The 23,365-nt window shown below is 42.1% G+C and overlaps 1 protein-coding gene across 1 annotated transcript in view; it reads left to right on the forward strand.

Moving 5' to 3' along the window:
- The window catches only part of NYAP2 (neuronal tyrosine-phosphorylated phosphoinositide-3-kinase adaptor 2), a 271,643-nt gene that overhangs the window by 116,632 nt on the left and 131,646 nt on the right, over positions 1-23,365 (forward strand). The window contains exon 4 of the mRNA XM_007669866.3: positions 7,960-8,261. Within this exon, the coding sequence (XP_007668056.2) occupies positions 7,960-8,261 (302 nt within the window). The remainder of the gene's footprint in view (positions 1-7,959; positions 8,262-23,365) is intronic.

A 23,365-nucleotide genomic window follows, 5' to 3' on the forward strand; every position in this document is an offset into this window, starting at 1 on the left:
CTACCCCAGTGCTTATTACAGCTCTTGGAATATAGTAAGAGCTTAAAAATACTATTATTATTATTATTTTACCTCATCTGTAAAATGGGGATTAAATCCTACTCCTTCCTACTCAGACTGTGAACCCCTTGTAGGTCAGGGACTACGTCCAATTTGATTAATATGTATCTATCCCACTGCTTAGAACAGTGATTGGCACACAATCAACACTTAATAAATACCATTATGGGTAGAAATCATACAAATCCACCTACCAATCAATGGATTATTGAATACTCATTGTGTGAGGAACACTGTACTAAACACTTGCAAAAGTACAATACAACAGAGTAAGTAGATCTGATTCCTGCTCACCAACAGTTTACAGGCCACAGGAGGAGACAGGCATTAAAACAGATTAGAGATAGGGGAAATAGTAGAATAAAAGAATATTTACATTAAGTACTATAAAACTGAGAGTTTCTCTGGAGGGACCCCTTTATTCAGGGCTTTTGCTTTCCCCTCTCAGATCCTTTTTAATCCAGAGGTTGCTCTCAGCTGGCAAAGGGAGACTAGGTGATTTCAAATTTTGAAACACCACAGCCCTTTCGGACAGTGAGTTTATTCTCTGAAACTGTTTTAGAATATGGGCCCGAGGGCAGCACTTGCTTCTTTTCACTGCTTCTACCTTCCCACCCTCAGTTCCAAACAAAGTCCCCCTGAGGGCAGAGTACCTGGGAAATTCCCAATTGACTAAAAGAGGAGTACATTCTTAGGCGAGGCCAAAAAAGATTTCCAGGATTTATTAAGGTACATGAGCAACATTCCCTCGCTGACCCGTAATTCACTAGGGTCGCTCGTATTAGTGGCTGCGGATAGTGAGATTTTCACTTCACTGAGATGGAGGATAACATACTTTACGAATAGCAGTTTTTCCTAAAGTCAGGCGGTCGATGTTGAGCATGTGTCTTGGTATTTTCACTTCCTAAACTGGACTCTATTAAATATATAAGACCTGGATTCTTACTGACATTTTAACATTCAATGGATTTACAAAGCTGGAAGAGTTTCAAGACGTCAGTTAGTCTAGCCTGCTGCTTTTCCAAAGGTCTGTTCTTAAATCATACCTGAAAGAGTTGTCTATCCTGAACCTAAGTATTTCCGCCGGATGACTCTGCAAGTGGTTTAGGTATTCGTTTCCAGGGTCTCATGTTCTAGTATAAATCTCAAAGGATGGAGATCAGAAATCTGGGTTATAGTCAAGATTTTGCCATTGATGCACACTCCTCACTGGACTTCATTTTCTCTTTCTATAAATGGAGGAGGGACCCCTGTATCCACTTACCAGGGGTTAGGGACAATCTGAAAGTGAATTGAACATGTGAAAGGCTTAGTATTTTTTTTTTTACAAGCTAGGTGTTCCATAAGTCTTGGGTGGCTTTGTAAAAGGAGTCTGAAGTTCTTCCTGATGTTTAATCGAAGTCTTCCCTACTGCTATTAAAGCCCACCCACTCTTGACAAGAGACTAGTCGCCAGAACCACTCTGGGTACACTTCAAACTGTAATTCACCCACAGCCTTCTCTGATTCCAGCAAAATGACCCCATTTGACTAGCTTTTATCTTAAAGACCCTTTTTTCCCCAAGTTTTGTTTCCAGTGCTTTTTGGACCATCTCCAAGTTCCCCATATCTTGGCCTAAAGTAGACACAATGTATTAACAAAGGCCTAATTAATGCTGGGTAAAGGAGTATGTCTTTGTTCTTCCTATTTCCACCTCCCAAGATTACAAAAGTCTTTTTAAAACATTAGTGCTACATTGCTTACTTATATTTATTCTTTGGCCTAGGGTCTAGATTGTGGAGTATGTGCCCTTGTCTTTCCCAAGTGAATGACTCTTTGTATGGCCCCTTTTATCACTCAAAATGTCCTCCCAAAGGGCTGGGTGGAGCTCTCAATGGTCCCAGAACCCTGTGAACTGTCTGTCACTCTTCTCTTTATGGAATCTATAGATACAACGGATTTTACCTGATTTTTAAGATGGTCAGTGAGTTAATGGATGGGCTTACTGTCTAGTTTGCCAACCTTCCTAAATATCTGTGGACTGATTCAAGAGACAGACAAGACTTCAGACTAGAAAAGAAATGCAGATTCTTTTATATGATACTTAACCTTAATATGCAGAAAGCATCCATAAGCACCCCGATAAAGAAACTGTATCTGAAATTTAGCATATATAGAGCATGAAGGGGAAACAAATAGATTTTTCACTAAGGATACCTAAAACAAATGCTTCAGCCCAAGGCAAAAGAATCAACAGATTATGGGTTTGAATGAGCAAGCGGGACTCAAAGAAGACATTAAAAGTAATGGTGAGTGAACAATTTGCATGAACATATGAAGACATTCCAATTTCAACCATTCCCACAAACTCCTATTGCCATGCAGTGAAGATCTGAAGGACACACAATTTCTATCATTTTAAAACTTCCACCATGGTGCCAATTGATTTTGCAATTATTTATTCAAATTTTCATTTTTAGGCAGGTTGGAAAGTCCATGCGACTGGATAAGAGATATATCTTAAATGCATTATTTAGTAAAAGAAGGCTGAAATACAGAACTGGACCTTATAGGTTAGGATATCCTAACAGATAGTTTAGCCTTAAAAATAATTTGTAAATCATTAGGCAACTCAAATTTCTCTTTATCCCCGAAATTGGCATTAGTTCCACTCACATTCATTGGTGTCACATCTCCCTCTCCTACCTGTCCCTGGGTCTTTTGAATGAGCTGCTGAATCAGTGTTTGTCCACTTTATGAAGTAACGGGCAGAACAACAAATGGAGCTCTGCAGGTGGATCTCTCCCTATGAATGGTTACTGGCTTGACTTGGTCAATTGGAAATTTTAAAATGGAGTCGCTTATCCCAAATCTCCACTTCTAAGGAAACACTCATTCTGGTTTAGTTCACTAATTTTCTGAAAATCTGTCCTCAGAATCCCCTCACAGATATTGATTAAACTAAGAACCGTACAAAAGGATGATAGAAACTTGGTGCAGGCTATATTCATTTGAATTCTTTAACTCCTAGTGTCTGACTTGCGGCTCTTACCTAGGGGAAACTCATGTTAGAGAGGTTCTCAATGGGTGACTATGGGAAACATTAAACATATAGAGAGAAAAGATAGGGAAAGTATAAAATTCATCATTTTATGACAAATGTCAAGGAGGGCAACCATTTCACTGTGCCTTTAAGATCCTGGTGCTACCGTAAAAGACAGAATACTAAGATGGTGGATCATCGATCTGGTCTGGTAATGGCTTTTATGCTCTTATGTTCTAACTTCATTAGGGTCTTTGAGCCAATGCGTATTTTGCAACTGTTCTAATTTATCTTGCCTGCCTGCACAAAAACTGTTATGAATCGAGACCATAATTTATGACTAGGATGCTGAGTTTTGACTGTTGCATTGTTTGGTCAAGTGATCGGCCCATGTGATGAAGATGGATCAACTCATTTGATTTTTTTACCATAAAATATGGTCTTAGGATAAAATAGCAGTTCACAGAATTGCACAGGATGTGGAACAATTGCTAAGGCATCAGTTTCTCCTAGAGGACAAAGGTGGGGAGAGGAGGGGAGAACTGTGGGAGACAGAATGGGCCAGGGGAAGAGTAGGTGAGGGGAGAGTTGAGGGACAAAGGGGGTAATTGGGGAAATAAGAGTTAAAGTATGAAAGGAATTGGAGGAATTAGGAGGAAAAAGAGGATTGAGGGAGCTAGGGGTGAGGAGGGCTCCTGTGATGATAAAAGAAAAAAAGGGCAATTTGGGGGAAGTCAGATTTGAGGCTGGAGGAAAAGAATACCCAAGGAATCGGCAATTTTCTGATGAATCAGCTGGTTTCTCCATAACCTAAAAAGACATTGGTCACAGAGATTATTTATTAGTAAAACAAGGTCAGATGAAAAACAGTTTGATTTGTGACAGGGCGTACTTATTAAGCCACTCCATTTAAACTTGGTGAAGTGCCAGAATTATGAATTTCACTGTAATGAAATGCTATCTAAGCAGTATCTCTTATAAAAGAAATATAGTGTAGTTGTCATTTGTTGATCTTTAGGTGAGAGTTATTCCCTAAGTCACTGGTGGAAATATTCCCTGTAATATGACGGACAGAAATATATGTATTCTCACAGATGAATTAGGAAAACCTTAGAATCTTGTTGTGCGTAACCTGTGGCCAGGGGAAACAGTAAAAGAGCAATTCATAATTAAGGAAAAGTTGAAATGCTCCATTCAAATTAAAAAATTCTAATCCTGTCTCTGACTCTTGCCTGCTGTGAGACCTTAGGCAAGCTACTTCACTTCTCTGTGCCTGTTTCCTCAGCTGTAAAATGGGGATTCAATACGTATTTTTCCTTCTACTTAAACCGTGAGCCCCATTTGGAACTGTGTCTGCCGTGATTAACTTGTATCTAAGCCAGCTCTTAAAATAGCGCTTGACATGTACTAATTGTTCTTTCTAGTGCCCTTATTAGCTTCTATCCTGTCTTAGGACATGATTACCAAATGTATAAAAATTTCAGTTCTATTCCTGGGGCTCTGAGTCATAGTTTAATTTTACACTTTCCCTAGAAAGAGAAGATAGTATATTGCAATTTGACAGTGCCAGTTAGACAGTTTTTAGCCTGTTATTCTGTTTTTTAAAATATAGCAAAAACATCCTTAAACTAAGTATAGGAATTCAAATCTAATGGGTAATCTGGAGAGACATCTAGTTGTGCTTTTTCCTGTTCTTGCTTTATGAACTCACAAACCTAAATTAATTTAGAACAAACATATTGTTTTATAGATGACCTGGTTCAAAGATAATGGTTCTAGCAGTGGGATTTTTATCAGTGGGTACGATTTTGGCTAATCATTCATTCATTCAATAGTATTTATTGAGCGTTTACTATGTGCAGAGCACTGTACTAAGCGCTTGGAATGAACAAGTCGTCAACAGATAGAGAAGGTCCCTGCCATTTGACGGGCTTGCAGTCTAATCGGGGGAGACGGACAGACGAGAACAACGGCAATAAGACCAATGTGTGAATTGCCAACATTTTGTGAATGTAACGATCGCCCCCCTTTGCACTGTTACATTTTTTAGCCTGTAGGGTCTGGCCCGTTTCTCTTCTAGAACAGTTGACCCACGTCTAATATCTGATTCCCAAGATTATTTGCCTTTTGCTATTCACTCCCGACTGCCGAGTCTTGTGCTACATCCTTGAGTCCAAACCATGCAGAGTTGCCAAGTGGGAAGAGCTCAGGAGACCCTTCTCCTAGTCCCAGCGCAGACACAGGCCTTGCTGGGTGAGATAGAGCAAATCACCTAACCTGGATGAGCCTTGGCTTCTGTACTTCTCAGCTGTGTGACTGTGGGCAAGTCACTTAACTTCTCTGTGCCTCAGTTACCTCATCTGTAAAATGGGGATTAATTGTGAGCCTCACGTGGAACAAACTGATTACCCTGGATCTCCCCCAGCGCTTAGAATAGTGCTCTGCATATAGTAAGCGCTTAACAAATGCCAACTTTATTATTATTATTATCTGCAAAATGGGAAGGAGATAATCACCCTAGCTCTTAGATTGTGAGCCCTATGAGAGTCAGGGATTGCATCCCAACTAATTATACGGATCCCCCTGTCTGCCTCTCTCTGTCTGCCTACCTCTCTCTCTCTGTCTCTGTCTCTCTGTCTCTCACAGACACACACACACACACCCTCTTGTCTTCAGTCTCTTCCCACTCCAGTCCATACTTTACTCTGCTGCCCAGATAGTCTTTCTTAATATATATATATTGATATAATATAATATATATACATGTAGATATACAGTATATATACATATAATATAATATATATACATATACTAGTATATATACATATATTTGTGTGTATACAACCACTGGAGGCTTTTAGAGATGTGAGGAAATATGGAATATATATATGTATATATAGTATATATATATTCCAGTGGTTGCCCATCCATTTCTTCCTCAAACAGTAACTCCTTGTCACTGGCTCAGTGAGCTCTCTCCCTCCTACCCTTTTTTGGGGGGGGAGAGGGAGGAGGTTGCATTTGTTAAGCACTTACTGTGTACCAGGCACAAAGTGAGCCCTGTGGACTCTAGACTTTAAACGTGCTGTGGGCAAGGTACGTGTTAGCTCTACTGTTAAATTGAACTCTCCCAAGTGCTTAGTATGGTGCTCTGCACACAGTAAGTGCTCAGTGAATATTACGGACTGTATTAAATATTGGGGTAGATACAAATGAATCAGGCTGGGTGTCCAGCCAAGTCTCACATCGGGCTCACAGTCTTAATCCACACTTTTTTTCTTTTTACAGATAAGGTAGTGGGCACCAAATAGTTGAATGACTTGTCCAAGGTCACACAGCAGACGAGTGGTGACGAAAGATTAGAAAACACGTCCTTCAGACTCCCAGGCCCGTGCTCTATCCATTAGGCCATGCTGCTTTTCACCCTACCCCACTGGTCTTTTAGTACAGCTCAATCCACTCCCCGCACATCCACTATACAGCACTGCCTAGTGGATAAGACATGGGCCTGGGAGTCAAAAGGACCTGGGTCCTAATCCCAGCTCTGCCACTTATCCGCTGTGTGATCTTGGGCAAGTCACTTCACTTCTCTGTGTCTCAGGTACTTCATCTGTAAAATGGGGATTAAGACTGTAAGCCCCACATGGAACAGGGACTGTGTCCAACCCAATTTACTTTTATTCACCCCAGGGATTAGTCCAGTGCCTGGCATGTAGTAAGCACTTAACAAATACCACAATTAATATTACTATACAGATACTTACTCACTATATCCCTATCATATTTGTCATGCCACCCATCCCATGTTCACGTCCTTGCTCGGGCCTGGTACTCTTTCTCTTCATATCCTATAGACCACCTCTCTCCCCATCTCCAAAGCCTTACTAAAATCATACCTCCTCCAAAAGACCTTATTAATAATAATGATGATGGCATCTAAGCTCTTACTATGTGCAAAGCACTGTTCTAAGTGCTGGGGGAGGATACGAGACAATCAGGTTGTCCCACGTGGAGCTCACAGTCTTAATCCCCATTTTACAGATGAGGTAACTGAGTCACAGAGAAGTGAAGTGACTTGCCCAAAGTGACACAGCTGAGAAGTGGCGGAGCCGGGATTAGAGCCCATGACCTCTGACTCCCAAGCCCGGGCTCTTTCCACTGAGTCACGCTGTTTCTCTAAGCTCTCATTTCTCTATTTGCCTATGGAAATGGATCTATACCCTTAAGCACTGATATTCACTCCACCTCCAGCTCCTTAACACTTTTGAACACATCCATTTCCCCTATCTGTAATTTATTTGATTGTGTGACTCCCCCTTCTAGACTGCTGTACACTCCTTATGGGCCGGGGCAGGGAACATGTTTATCAACTTGGTATTCTGTATTCTCACAAGACCTTTTAGACCCTCCCAAGTACTTTTAGATTGATTTATTGATTGAATGATCATGTCTACTAACTCTATTGATTGTACTCTCCCAAGTGCATAGTACAGTGCTCGGCACCCAGTAGGTGCTCAATAAATACCACTGATCGATAGATGGATGGTACTGGAAGAGTGAAAATTCTTAGAAAGAAACATGAATCAACTGAAGAAAAGTAAAAGTAAAAGGAGAGGTGGTAAGATTATAAGAAAGATATGAGGAAGAGGGAGGAGGAAAAGAAACAATTAACTGGACAGGATTGCATCTATGTATTAAACTGGTGAGACATTTATTTTTGATTTTAAAGCCAAGTGGATTTTGGAAAAGTAATGAGGGATGTGTGGGTGCTTTCATCAGTGTGTATTTCACCTTAACATTTCCAGGACAATTTTCACTATGAATACACTTTAGACCCAATACACCCTTACAGAAGCCTTTTTTCTTTTCTTTTACAGCATAGGTGGAGAAGTAGGGAGAGGAAACGAAGGAAGTTATGTGGGCAAACATTTCCGCATGGGATTTATGACGATGCCTGCTCCTCAGGACAGACTTCCGCATCCTTGTTCTAGCGGCTTTTCCGTGAGATCCCAATCCCTCCATTCCGTCGGGGGCACTGATGATGAAAGCAGCTGCTGCTCTCGGAAACAGCCGCCCCCAAAACCTAAGCGAGACCCCAACACCAAACTGAGCACTTCGTCGGAAACCGTCAACACCGTCACCACGAGTAAGAGTGGGAAGCTTCCTGACAGGACTGAAGGTAAATCACACAATTATTTCTTGGATGAGAAAATGGTTTCAGATCAAACATTAAGGTCAGCATATTAATGAACATCTGCTTTCCTCACTTGTGCAAAACATTCCAAATGTAATTAGATTACACGGCTACATAATTATGGGCCTGCACTCTTAGGAAAAAAAAAAGAATCGACGTGGAATGATTTTAACATTGGATCAAGCTTCCTATTTCAATGATGATTTCTTTGTTTATATTACCTTAAAAGAATTTAAGGGGTGGAAAGTCAAATCAATGAAAAAGATCCATATTGAGTTAAAAAAGAGAAAACAGCTAGTCTTCAGAGAATCAGTTTGGCCTAGGGGAAAGATCACAGGCCTGGGAGTCGGAGAACCTGGGTTCTCATCTTGGCTCATTTGCTTGTCTTGTGTGTTACCTTGGGAAAGACACTTCTCTGTCTGTTTACTCATCTGCAAAATGAAGATGAAATACCTGTTGTCCTTCCTACTCAGCCTATGAGCCCCACATGAGGCAGGGATTAGGTCCAACTTGATTATCTTGTATCTATCTCAGTGACTAATACAGTTCTTGAGACATAGTAAGCACTTAAATTCCATAATAATCATTATGATAGCCCTAAACCAGATTTAAATCAGTTGAAAAATAACATAATATCAGGTCTGGAAGGCTGAAAATTTAGAGGCTGAATTAAGTCTTCAAAAAAGTAGCCAATTGTTCAAAGCAGCATAAATATGACTCTCCTAAAGGAAAACAGATAGCTTATTATAGGTTCTTTCCAAACCTATGGTTTTGAAATATACTCTGACATTATTTTTCAGAAATGATGACCATATGATCTCCATTTCAACCGAGGGTTGAATTCTTAAAAATAGGGCCCAATTTCAGCTGAAGGGAATTAGACCAAAGTCTCCAGAAAGTAAAGATTCTTTTCAACTCAAGAAATCTACTAAGGGCGTTCCTGGAATCTCTTTTCCAAGATATCTTTATAAGTTGGGTAGGGAGCCATCTGTGTATTAAATGAGTTCTCAGAAAAGCCTGCCCCTCTCTGTAATGTTTAGCAAGAACCTTTTTCCAGTGTGTCCTTACTGGGTGCATCTAAAATTAAAAAAAAAAAAAAATTGAGTTTATGGCCAATGTTTTCATCCAAGTGTTTCTAGTTGGCAAATCTATTTTAATTTTCTATATTGAGTTTTCTATACCTCAGCCTGACTCCTCTGTCTTTTTGAAATGTTAGCTGTCACAAGGTTAACTTAGTGACATGAGTATATTTCCACTGTAACAGATGGACTTTTTAAGCCCTGCTTCATATTACTCCTCTGCAACTTGACAAAAGTTATACTAATAATGTGGTAAAGTGCCGGTATATGCAAAAATATTGTTCTAATGGCTGGGGTAGATAGAAAATAATCCAGCAGGTAGACTGTAAGGCCCACGTGGGTCGGGGACTAAGGAGGAGGACAGGTAAGAATTTTGTCCCCATTTTACAGGAGAGCATTTAGGACGTGTTTCCCCACTCCTCAAGGAACTCCAGTGGTTGCCTATCCACCTCTGCATCAAAAGCTCTTCACCATTAACCTTAAAGCGGTCAATCACCTTGACCCCTCCTACCTCACCTCGTTACTCTCCTACTACAGCCGAGCCCGCACACTTCACTCTTCTAATGTTAACCTTCTCACTGTACCTTGATCTTGTCTATCTCTCCGCTGACCCCTCTCCCATTTCCTGCCTCTGGTTTAACCCTCCTCAAATCCAATCTGACAGACAATTGCTCACCCCGACTCAAAGCTTTATCGAAGGCACATCTCTTCCAAGAGACCGTCCCCGACTCTGCCCTCCATTCCACTTCTCCCGTTCCCTTCTGTGTCCCTCTGACTTGCTCCCTTTAATTATCCCCCTTCCCAACCCCACAGAACTTAATGTACCTATTTATAATTTATATTAATGTCTGCCTCCCCCTCTAGACTGTAAGCTTGTTTGGGGCATGGACTGTGCCTGCATATTGTTCTATTGTACTCTTCCAAGCACTAAGCACAGCGCTCTGAACACAGTAAGCGCTCAATAAATAGATTGAATGAATGAAAAAGAGAGGAAACAAAGGGACGGGGAAGTTGAGTGATTTGCCTGAGGTCAAACAACCAAGAGGCAGAGGCAGGATTAGAACTTTAGTCCTCTGACTCCCAGGCCCATGCTGTAGACAACACCACTATCCTCCCTGTCTCATAAGGTCATAATTTTAGTATTATCTTCACCTCATCTCTCTCATTCAACCAACACATTGTGTGACAGGAAATCCTGTTAGTTTTACTTTCATAACATCTCTAGAATGCTCCCTTTCCTCTCCATCTAAACTGCCACCATCCTGATCCAAGAACTGATCCTATCTCGTCTTTATTAGTGCATCAGTTCCTCGCTGATCTCCCCGTCTTCTGTCTCTCCCCACTCCATTCTTTACTTCACCCTGCGGCCGAGATCATTTGTCTAAAAGAGAAAAAAAAGTCCTTGATCCCCTGCTACTGCTTATTTTGTTTTCTTAGTTTAAGCACAAATAATGATAGCTTTATGCTTACTATGCAAAGCAAGGCAAAAAATGTTAGTTTTTACAAGAACATTTTCTTCCCCAAATATATCTGCCTATTATAGGCATGTTTTAACGAGTGTTTTATGGATATTTGAAGTCTGACCATATGCCCTGGTTTACCCAGTTGCAGTTTATATTGTTATAGGATGCCCCCAAGTAATTTTAGCAAAAATATACAAATATCCTGAAATTGGGACTTTCCCAGCTAAATTGCTCAATTTATCTTGCACCAACCACCACGTGCTGACCTCCAGTTACTTCACTCTTGCTCATTTTCCATGCGGTGGAAACTGCCTTCTCTAAGGTTACCAGGCCCTGCTTGTCAAATTGTGGCTCAGTGGAAAGAGCCCGGGCTTGGGAGTCAGAGGTCATGGGTTCGAATTCTGGCTCTGCCACTTGTCAGCTGTGTGACTGTGGGCAAGTCTCTTAACTTCCCTGTGCCTCAGTCACCTCATCTGTAAAATGGGGATTAAGACTGTGAGCCTCACGTGGGACAACCTGATTACCCTGTATCTCCCCCAGCGCTTAGAACAGTGCTCTGTACATAGTAAGCGCTTAACAAATATCAACATTATTTTTATTATTACATCCTCTACTCCATCCTAACCCTCCTAAACCTCTCAGCTGCTTTTGACACTATCTAAGCCTGCCTTCAATCAGTGGCATTTCTTGAACACTTACTGGGTGCAGGACACTATACTAAGCACTTGGGACACTACAACACAACAGAAATGGTAGACACTCGCCTGCCCACAAACTCCTCCCAGCCTAGCGGGGCTGACGGACATTAATAAAAATAAATGTTATGGATATAGTCATAAATGCTAAGGGGCTGAGGGTGGGGTGAATATCAAGTTCTGAAAGGGCAGAGATCGAATTGCATGGGTAGTGCAGGAGAGAAAGGGATTTGGGGAAATGAGGGCTTAGTCAAGGGAGGCCTCCTGGAGGAGGTGAACTTTAAATAAGGTTTTGAAAGTAGAGAAACCAGTGGTCTGTTGCATATGAAAGACGAGGGATTTCTCTGCTAAAACGAAGATGTTGGCAAGTGGTTGTTGGGATGATAGATGAGTTCAAGTTATTCTCTCCTGGGTCTACACCAATCTCTCCGGTTGCTCCTTCTCTGTCTTGTACAGTGGCTCCTCCTCTGACTCTCACCTCCTAAATGTGGGAGCCCTTCTAATCTTTCTCATTTTCGGGGGTTAAATTTTCATCAGATTTGCAGCTTTCAAGGCAACCTTTGGGTTGGGAGAGATTGACATCCCCAAAACTTCAACCCTACCTTCATAAATCAAAAATGATTTTTAAAAACATTTTTTCTGTGATAAATTTCAGTTTCAGCTTGAATCTGCAGTGGGCAAAATCGATGGTAGGTGCCCATTTAATACAAATAATGGTGTTTATTAAGCAGTTACTTTGCGCCAACTGCTGAACCGACTGCTGAGAAAGATATAGGAAAACCCGATCAGACACTATTCCTAGGAATCTAGACTTCATAATAATAATATTCCTAGAGGTATAGTGGTATTAGTTATAGTGCTTACTATGTGCCAAGCACTGTGCTAAACCCTGGGGTAAATACAGGGTAATTAAATTAGAGTCTCTATGCCACACAAGTCTCACATTCTAAGGGGGAGGGAGAACAGATAGTTCTCATTTTTCAGCTGAGAAAATTGAAGCACAGAGATGTTGAATGAGTTGCCCAAAGTCATACATCATGCAAGTAGGGAAGCAGTGTGGCCTAGTGGAAACAGCATGGGCCTGTGAGTCAGAGGATGTGTGTTCTAATCCCAGCTCTGCCACTTGTCTGCTGTGTGACTTTGGGCAAATCACTTAACTTCCCTGTACCTTCATTTCTCATCTGTAAAACGGGGATTAAGACTGTGAGCCCCATGTGGGACATGGACTCTATCCAATCTGATTATCCTGTATCTACCCTGCTACAGCTGCTACATACTAAGCACTTAATAAATACCATTTAAAAAAGCACAAGTGAAATAGGTTTCAGATACTGGATCTTCTTCCATCCAGTCCCACCCCTCCTTACAACTAGGCTTATTTCAGCAGGACCAAAATCTCTGTGGAACATTTCTCACATGTGGCTGGTAGGGGTGGGGTGGAGGAGAAGAATTGAAGAGTTTGGAGGCTGAGATTGTTCCTCCCAGATACTTCACCAAGAACACCATTTGGAAAATCCACCATAAAGCTGCAGCCTCAATCTAGAAACATATCTGGAAGCACTCTGGGACAATCTCAAGAGTGAAGGGAAATATCTTCACCAAAAACGAACAAACAAAAGTAAAACCTCTAGGAGCACTGATGTCTGGGAGATTGTGAATAAAGCCAATGCCTAACTCCACTCTCTATGCTCTCAGTCTTCCGTTTAGATTCTATTCCTCCTACTACCTGGTATTTAAGGCCCTTGGTTACTAAACATCTTTCTAACTTTCATTTCTCCTGTGAAGATTAATAGTAGGAATGTATTCTTGACAGGTTGCACAATGCAAATACTCTGAAATGTTGCTTTATCATTTTAGCGAGGAGCAGAGTGACTCAGTGGAAAGAGCACGGGCTTGGGAGACAGAGGTCATGGGTTCTAATCCTGGCTCCGCCACTTGCCAGCTGTGTGACTTTGGGCAAGTCACTTCACTTTTCTGGGCCTCAGTTCCCTCATTTGTAAAATGAGGATTAAGACTGTGAGCCTCATTTGGGACAACCTGATTGCTCTGTATCTACCCCAGCGTTTAGTACAGTGCTCTGCACATAGTAAGCGCTTAACAAATACCAACATTATGATTATGATGATGTCGGGGAGACTGTGAATAAAGCCAGTGCCTTACTCCACTCTCTATGCTCTCAGTCTTCGTTTAGATTCTATAACTCCTACTACCTGGTATTTAAGGTCCTTGGTCACTAAACATCTTTCTAACTTTCATTTCTCCTGTGAAGATTAATAATAGGAATGTATTCTTGACAGGCTGCAAAATGCAAATACTCTGAAATGTTGCTCTTTTCCTTTTAACTTGGGGCTGTAAGTAGACTAAGCTGGGCCTGTTTGCACTGTTCAGATAACAGGTATTGCAACGAAGACCAATCATTTATTTATTTATTTATTATTCCCAGTATTCTACCTGTGAGAAACTATATAAGGGTAAGGTTTTTTTTTCCTCTCTCTCTCATAAATCGAAGAATATCTGAAATGATAAAGGATGTGCTTTAGATCTGGTAGTTGACCATATCTGAGTAAGATGCTCTCCCCTAGTGTTCCCCAACTACATGGGAATCTGTCTTGCATGATTGTATTGCATATCTAAGGCTGAGGAAGTAGAAACATCTTTCTGTTTATAACATAAGTTAGGGATAAGTTTCTTTCTTATAGGACTCCGGTATCTTCCTCCTCATCGTTATCAATGATAAATACTGCGTGCTTACTATGTGCAGAGCACTATACTATACTAAGTGCATAATAATAATAACTGTGGTGTTTGTTAAGCACTTACTAAGTTTTGGGGTGAAACCCCGGGTTCTGCCCTGCTTCGGCCACTTGGCTGCTGTGTGGCCTTGGGCAAGACACTTCATTTCTCTGTGCCTCATTTCCCTTATCTGAAAATGGGGATTAAGCCTGTGAGCCCCACATGGGACAACCTGATATCCTTGTATCTACCCCAGTGCTTAGAATAGTGCTCGCACATAGTAAGCACTTAACAAATACCATTATTATTATTACAAGCAAATCGGGTTGGATTCAGTGCCTATCCCATGTGGGGCTAACAGTCTCATCCCCCATTTTACAGATAAGGTAACTCAGGCACAGAGAGGTGCAGTGACTTGCCCAAGGCCACACAGTAGACAAGATGGCAGAGCTGGGATGAGAACCTTGACCTTCTGACTCCCAGTGCAAATCCCTGTAGTGAGGATTTGGGAGAGTAAAATACAACCCTGGGGTAAATACATTCCTTGACCACAATGAGCTTACAGTCTAATGAGGGAAGCAGACATTAATACCAATAATTTATAATATATAATTTAATGCTGTGTACGTAATTGCTCTGGGATTGAGAGTGGCGCAAATAATTATGGTGTTTGTTAAGCACTTACTATATGCTAAGCACTGTTCTAATTGCAGGGGTAGATTCAAGGTAATCAGGTTGTTCCACGTGGGGCTTAATCCCCATTTACAAATGAGATAATTGAGGCACAGAGAAGTTGTGACCTGCCCAATGTCACACAGCAGACCACCGTCGACCCCTGGCCTACGTCCTACCTCGGGCCTGGAATGCCCTCCTTCCTGGCATCAGCCAAACTAGCACACTTCCCCCCTTTAAAGCCCTACTGAGAACTCACCTCCTCCAGGAGGCCTTCCCAGACTGAGTCCTCCCTTTCCCTCTGCTCCTCCTCCCCATCGTCCCTTCTCCCTCCCTCTGTTCTACCCCTTCCCCACCCCACAGCACTGGTGTATATAGGTACATATTTATTATTTTATTACTCTATTCATTTTTTAAATGATGTGCAGCTATCTAAAATTCTATTTATATTGACTCTATTGATGTCTGTCTACTTGTTTTGTTGTCTGTCTCCCCCCTTCTAGACCGTGAGCGCATTGTTGGGTAGGGATTCCCTCTATTTGTTGCCAAATTGTACTTTCCAAGCTCTTAGTGCAGTGCTCTGCACACAGTAAGCGCTCAGTAAGTACGATTGAATGAACAAGTAGCAGAGCCGGGATTAGAGCCCACTTCCTCTGACTCCCAAGCTCGTGCTCTTGCTTCTAGGCCATGCTGCTTCTCATATAAAGTGCCCAAAAGTCAGAGATCAAAGTGCCTAGACAACACAGCAGCAATTCTCCGGACAGGAAGTCCATAGGCTGAATGACTTTAGCCATTAAAACCACATTGACACCTTCCATTTCAGCAGGCCGGGTCCCAATCCTAACCGAGCCAGTTTCCGCAACCTATATATCTCGCTGAATTCCCGCTCGGCTGTGGCATCAATTCCCCCAACTTGCAGCCCTCAGTTAACAGGGAATAAATTTCCAAGCCCAATCCCAGCTCTGCAATGAGGGAGATGTAAGGGGCTGCTTCTTTTTTGTCAGTTGTTGCCTGAAAAATTGTAGCCCCAGGAAAAGGCCTGTTAAAGAGGTAATTAATTTTGATACCTTTTTTCCGGAAAGTTTAAAATCAAACGAGAGCCTCTGGAAATGTATAGTCCGGAGATAAATGGGTCGATTAATAGATGTGAATGATCTCATTTAACTTCAGAATCTTTAACAATAGAATTATAAGCGTAAACTGTAATTATTGTCTCACTAACTAATTCATCAACAAATGAGAATGACAACTTCCAGTTGAAATAACTTTTTCAGCTACTTTCTGCAGAAATGTGTGCCATTTGATGTATAAGCAAGAATAGTTCTTTAAGGAACGGTTGGGTTATTGTAGAAATGTTCTGGCAAACCTGCATTCTAGTCACGGAACAGAGCTTACTCTAGCTAAACCAATCCAACACTTTGTTTTCTATTCGAAGTAGATTCAATGTACTTTTTCTTGAGACTTCTGTAACAGATTTGCTACTGAACATTGTAGGTCGAGCTTGGTGGACTTTTTCTAGAGCTTCCTGCTTGGTGTGTGTAAAACTGTTTTTCATGTCCTAACTAAACTGCAGCTCAGTAGACACCCGCAGCTGACAGAGCAGCCTAACGGAGAACAGTTGAGAGGAGTTGCTTCTCCTTCGGCAAGATCAGACTACCGAGAGGTAGATCAAAAACGGAGGCAGGATCTGTATGGTATTTAAGCGCTTACTATGTGAAAGGCACTTTAGTAAGCACCGGGGTAGATACGGGGAAATCAAGTTGGACACAGACCATGTCCCACATGGGGCTCGCGGTCTTACGGGCCTTGAGGGCTGAGAATGCGTCTGCTAACTCTGTTGTATTGTACTTTCCCAATCGCTTAGTACAGTGCTCTGCACAAAGTAAGCACTGAAAAATAGCAATCAGTCGCCATTTTACAGAGGAGGTAAGAGGCATAGATAAGTTAAGTGACTCGCCCAAGTTCACACAGCAAATAAGGGTGGAGCAGGGACCAGCACTCAGGTCATTCTGATTCCCAGCCCCATGCCCTATCCACTAGGCCATGCGGCTTCTTGTGCAAATGCAAGGAACTGTCATTATGTACACGCCGTGGGCCAATTAACGTCAGTCTTTCTTAGCACACTCGCACATGTGAGTAGGGTCTTAGCGTCACCTGCAATATCTCTGAAGCTGAAGAATATCTGCAGAGAAAACTGCATTAAAAACCTAGATAAATGTATATTTGGTGGGCTGGAAAAGATCGTTCCTTCAAGCATGTATTTTCCGGGTACTCAGAACCACCAGTGATTCACCACAGAGCAAGAGGAGGAAGGAGAAAATGAAATGCCTTTAATTCAAAAATTGGATTTGGTTTCAATTGTTTACGTTTATTTAGGGAAGAAGCGAGGCTTAGTGGAAAGAGCGGGGGCCTGGGAGTCAGAAGAACCAGGGTTCTAATCCCAGCTGTCCCATCTACCTGCTAAGGGATCTCAGACAAGAACCTTAACTTCTCTGTGCCTCAGTTCACTCATCTGCAAAATGAGAATTCAGTAGCTGTGCATCCTCCTACTTATTCATTCATTCAATCACGTTTATTGCGTGCTTACTGTGTGCAAATACATAGCAATACAGTACAATATAACAATAAACAGACACACAATGAGCTTACAGTCTAAAGGGGGAGAGAGATATTAATAAGAATAAATAAATGAATTACAAATATGTAAAAAAGTGCTCTGGGGCCGGATGGGGGAGGAATAAAGGGAGCAGGTTATGGTGATGTAGAAGGGAGTGAGAGAAGAGGAAAGCTCTACCCCTTCCACAACACTTGTGTATATGTGTACATATCTATAATTCTATTTATATTAATGCCTGTCTTGTCCCGATGTATGTGTATATATGTGTGTATATATACATTCTACGTATTTATATTGATGCCATTGATGTCTGTTTACTTGTTTGATATCTGTCTCCCCTCTTCTAGACTGTGAGCCTGTTGTGGGCAGAGATTGTCTCTCTTTGTTGTTGAATTGTACTTCCCAAGTGCTTAGTGTACAGAGCTCTGCACACAATAAGTGCTCAATAAATACAACAGAAGGAAGGGAGGAAGGGAGGAAGGGAAGAAGGGAGGAAGGAAGGGAGGAAGGGAGGAAGGGAAGAAGGGAGGAAGGAAGGGAGGAAGGGAAAGGAAGGGAAGGGAAGGGAAGGGAAGGGAAGGGAAGGGAAGGGAAGGGAAGGGAAGGGAAGGGAAGGGAAGGGAAGGGAAGGGAAGGGAAGGGAAGGGAAGGGAAGGGAAGGGAAGGGAAGGGAAGGGAAGGGAAGGGAAGGGAAGGGAAGGGAAGGGAAGGGAAGGGAAGGGAAGGGAAGGGAAGGGAAGGGAAGGAAGGAAGGAAGGAAGGATTTAGTCAGGGAAGGCCCTTTGGAGGAGATATGCCTTCAATAAGACTTTGAATGTGGGGAGAGTATCTGTCTCTGGGATATGAGGCGGGAGGGCATTCCACAAGAGCAGCAGGATGTGGGTGAGAGGATGGCGGTGAGAGAGATGAATTGGAGGAACAGTGAGCCGGTTACCATTCGAGTTAAGTTTGCATTACTTAGACTGTGCTCTCCTTGTGGGATCTGATGTTCTTGAATCTACCTCAGGGCTTCCCCTCCAGACTGTAAGTTGGGAATGTGTCCATCATCTTTATTATATTGCATGCTCCCAAGTACTTAGTACAGTGCTCTGCAGTCATCACTCAATAAACATGATTGATTAGTCCAGTGATTGACACACCGTAAGCACCTGACAAATACCACAATTATTATGAATTATTATTACTTCATAATTTGAAGACTAACATGTTTTTAGGGCTGAAAATAGCAAAACAAGACCCCAAAGTGCTTAGAAGAGCTTAGTACACACTAAGCACTCAATAAATTCCACTGATTAATTTGTTGATTGATTTCAGAACAGTAGAGTACCTCATGGAAGTGTAACAATTCAGAAGATACCCTAGTAATGAACCCGAACTTTAAGACTTGCCATTTTTGAATTAGTGAAATAAATAGATCAAACCATTTAAATTGCAGGAGAGTATACATAAAATGCAGATTAATTCCGATCATTTGGCCAAAGGAGGAGTAAGTGAGGTGTCAGAAAAACCAAAAATTAGTAGTTGATCATTTGAGCTGAGGTCACTCCCGGCTCGGTGAAACTGTGATCCAGTGGTCTGTGAACTTTGCCTTCTTGGCCTTCAGATAGCAAAATTTGGAATCATTTGAAAGGACAGCACCACTCTCTTCCATTTCTGTCCCCCACTCTCTTTTGCTTTGCTCAGATTCTTTATCTTTTGCATAGTCCCCACAAATCCCACCTCTGATGCCTGATGAGAGATCTCGGGGAGGTCACTTAAATTCTCTGTGTCTGTTTCCTCACTTGTAAAATGGGGATTCAGTAACTGTTCTCCCTCCTACGAAGATTTTGAGCCCCAAGGCGAACTCCTTAATGTAGGATTTAAGGCAATCACCTTTTCCACTCCTACCTTACCTCTTTGATTTCCTACTACAACCCAGACTGTACACTCTGCTCCCCTAATTTCAACCTATGCTCTGTACCTTGATTTTGTCTAACTTGAGGCCGACCATTTGTTCATGCCTCTGGCCTAGAATGCCCTCCTTCTTCGCATCTGACAGACTATAATCCTCCCCACCTTTAAAGATGTATTCAAAACGTATTTCCTCGCAGTGCGCTTCCCCAACTAAACCCTCATTTCCTCTTTTCCCAGTCCCTTCTGCATCACCCTTATATTTGGACTTGCACACTTTATTCATCCCTCCCTCAGCCTCACAGCACTTTTGTACATATCAGAATTTATATTAATAGCTGCATCCCTCTCTAGACTATAAGCTCATTGTAGGCAGGGAACATGTCTACCAATTCTATTATGTTGTACTCTCCTAAGTACTTAGTGCAGTGTTCTGTACACAGCAACTGCTCAAAAATGAAAATGATTGATTTGTTAGGGACTGAGATGGCATCTGAGGTGATTATCTACAACAGCACTTAGCTTAATGCAAGCTTGGCACATAGTAAGTGCTTAACAAAAAACCAATTATTCTTATATTTTGAGAAACCAGGACTGGGGTTATCATTAAGTTCCTCATTATCCCCTATCATTCCTCCAAAATGCCCTCGTCCAATATGGGCACTATCTCTGAAGTGGAGAATTGAGCAGTGTTTCATTTATACTAAGAGAAAGGCTGGGAAACTGTGAATCTCCCAGGATTTCTGTGAGTTCTGAGAGCGGGAGGTTGTTTAAAGAGCAGAGATTCCACACTTTCAACTTAGAGTGCTGGGCCCCCTAACTCCATCACTACTAATACTAATTATGGTATTTGTTAAGTGCTTACCAGGTGCCAGGCACTGTACTAAGCGCTGGGGTGGATAGAGAAGCAGTGTGGCTCAGTGGAAAGAGCCCGGGCTTGGGAGTCAGAGGACAAGGGTTTGAATCCCGGCTCTGCCACTGGTCAGCTGTGTGACTGTGGGCAAGTCACTTAACTTCTCTGTGCCTCAGTGATCTCATCTGTAAAATGGGGATTAAGACTGTGAGCCTCATGTGGGATAACCTGATTACCCTATCTCTACCCCAGTGCTTAGAACAGTGCTCTGCACGTAGTAAGCGCTTAACAAAGACCAACATTATTATTATTAGAAGCAAATCGGGTTGGACACAATCTCTGTCCCATGTAGGGCTCACAGTTTCAATTCCCATTTTACAGATGAGGTCACTGAGGCCCAGAGAAGTGAAATGTCTTGCACTAGCAGACTAGTGGCAGAGCTGGAATTAGAACCATGACCTTCTGAGTCCCAGGCCTGTGTTCTATCCACCACACCGTGCTGCTTCTCTCCACAGTCTACTCCACGTAGTACCTCTCCCCAAATCTAGTCAATGCCATCCCTGCTGTCTGCAGAAACTCAACTAGAGAGGATTCTGGTCCCTTAGCTGAGCAACCAATGCTCAGGTATGGGTTCTGGTACCCTCCCAACAGCTCCCGAGACCATTAGCTCACTGTGGGCAGGGACTGTGTCTGTTTACTGTTATATCGTACTCGCCCAAGACTTATTAGAGTGTTCTGTTCACAGTAAGCGCTCAATAAAGAAGAGTGAATGAATCAAGCAACACTTTCAGCTTCAACATAAGCTCTGGCTGTGTGTGTAGTTTTCTAAGAGATGCACTCTATCTCCTCAAGGGTGTTTGCCCCCAAATTCTTTTTTTTAATGGCATTTATTAAGTGGCTACTATGTGCCAGGCACTGCACAGAGTGCTGGGGTAGATACAAGACAGGTTGGACACAGTCCATGTTCCACATGGGTCTCACAGTCTTAATCCCCATTTTACAGATGAGGTAACTGAGGCGCAGAAGTTAAATGACTTGCCCAAGGTCATACGGCAGACAGATGTTAGACCAGGGATTTGAACTCATGTCCTCTGACTCCCAGGGCCCAAGCCCTTTTCACTAGATCATGATGCTTCACAGGCAAGACTACTTGTCTGCTTCCAATTTACTCTTTAGCAGAAAGAGAGTTGGGATGATTATTAATAGAGAAATGAAGGTTAATACTATTATTTTTAACACCACCTAAAAATTTGAAAATATTTGACAAGGAAGAAATGCATGGAATCCTCATAAGAATAAGCACAAATGAAAGAGAAATGTTTCCTACTTTAATTACTGATAATAAAAACATTTAGCTAATCCTTAGCTTTAGGTTTCCACTTTTTTGTAATTAATTTGTTTCTTTATTAAATGCTCCATTTTTAGTGAATTTTGGCAAATTACTTGGATTGAAATGCTGCAAAATAACTATGGTTCTCTTTCACCTTTCCTCCCACAACTTTAACATCAAACAGTTGTGGTATGGGGAATAAAAGCAGAACACAGGAAAGAACCACACAAATCAATAGGAACAATGCACAGGTAGTGGGAGTGTCAAACATTAATTGTGGAAAACTCGCAGCCTGTTGATCCAATATAAAACAAAAAATATACGCACTCTATGAATTTTACAGATTGTTTTACCCACGATGTTTCTTTCATTTGTTCTCAATGAAATATGTTCTCCTTTTCATTTTGAAATTTTAGCAGAATACCAAGAGCAGGATTAAAAGTCTTACAACTCATTACCTGAAAAGATTCAGCTGGGGCTAGCAACTTGGGAAAGATGAGATGAGTTGAGAAAAGTGTAGGTTTCTTGATTTCTAAAGACCTTAAAGCATTCATACACTGGGAATGAGAGAGGTGGGCAACTGAAGCAGGAATCCAGGCATGAGTGCAGGAATCCTGCTCCAGAAGCAGGACGAGGCAGTGCTTTTTTCAGCTGGGAATGCTGACCGAGACCGGAAAAGAGCAGTCTTCGGAGTCGCTCGCAACAACAAAGTCTCCCTGGCTGATGAGGGTCCTCTCAGTGGGAGCTCAAGGTCGTTTCCCCCTTACCCATCCCTTCGTCCACTCCTGACAGCAGGAAATGTAATAATTAGATGAACCTCTATTCTGGCCTGTTTGGCTTTCCCATTTTCAGTCTTATTCAAGGATAAAATGTTTACCTGGGCCTGAAATGCATTTTAAAGCCTAAATGTTTGCCTCCAAGAACAGAAGCTCTGTTTGTCCAGAGTCCTTGTGACTAGAAATAAGGGATTATAGGCCAGATTAGGCTGGAAAGGGGCAAATTCAAGTATCTCCTTCCTTTCCTTGAGACTAAAGGGCGCTCGGTATATTGCTGCCAGGATTGAGGTTGGGGACCGTCTGCCTCTCCGGCTAGGGTTTAGGGATCAGAATGCAACTGCGAATTTGAAGCGCGGAGGGGGCGTACTCTTCTCCCCCCTCCTCCAGACCTCCTCCCTCTCCAAACACTTTTCTCTTCTGGTGCTGCCTCCTTTCTGGCTCCTCAGACTGCCCTGACACGTTGGTGCATAGATCTGGAGGCAAAATTGCCATTGCTAAACCCTCTGTCCTGTGAGAGAGACTTTATGAGAGCCGGAGTTGGCAGTGTATCCCTTTCCCTTCATACCTCCCTCCCTTGTCCCCACTCTTACTCTTTATTGACCTTGGGTCAGTGGGTGAGGAGATGGCGGTAGAGAAAAGGAAGAGAGAGCTGTCAAAGTCAGTCCTTGCCTAGATATTCTGTTGGGCTGCCCCTGATTTCAGTCCTTCTCTTCTAGTTCTTGGGAAATTTCATTCATCCCCAGGTTGTTAAACTATTCGCTCCCCCTCATCATTTATGATTTCCAAACAGGATTTTCTTGTCAAATCCAGCCGTAGAGTTTTAGGTGCCCTCTAAATTTTCAGGCTGCAATATCCGGGCTGAAAGCCCACATCATCCAAAAATGACTAAATCTTCACTGTGACAATTGAGTACTCTGTGAATACTCCATATGTTTTCTAACAAAATTGATCCTGAATTAATTTTCATGGCAAAATGGTGCC

This window comes from Ornithorhynchus anatinus, chromosome 7 (assembly GCF_004115215.2).
Source record: "Ornithorhynchus anatinus isolate Pmale09 chromosome 7, mOrnAna1.pri.v4, whole genome shotgun sequence".
Lineage (NCBI taxonomy): Eukaryota > Metazoa > Chordata > Mammalia > Monotremata > Ornithorhynchidae > Ornithorhynchus > Ornithorhynchus anatinus.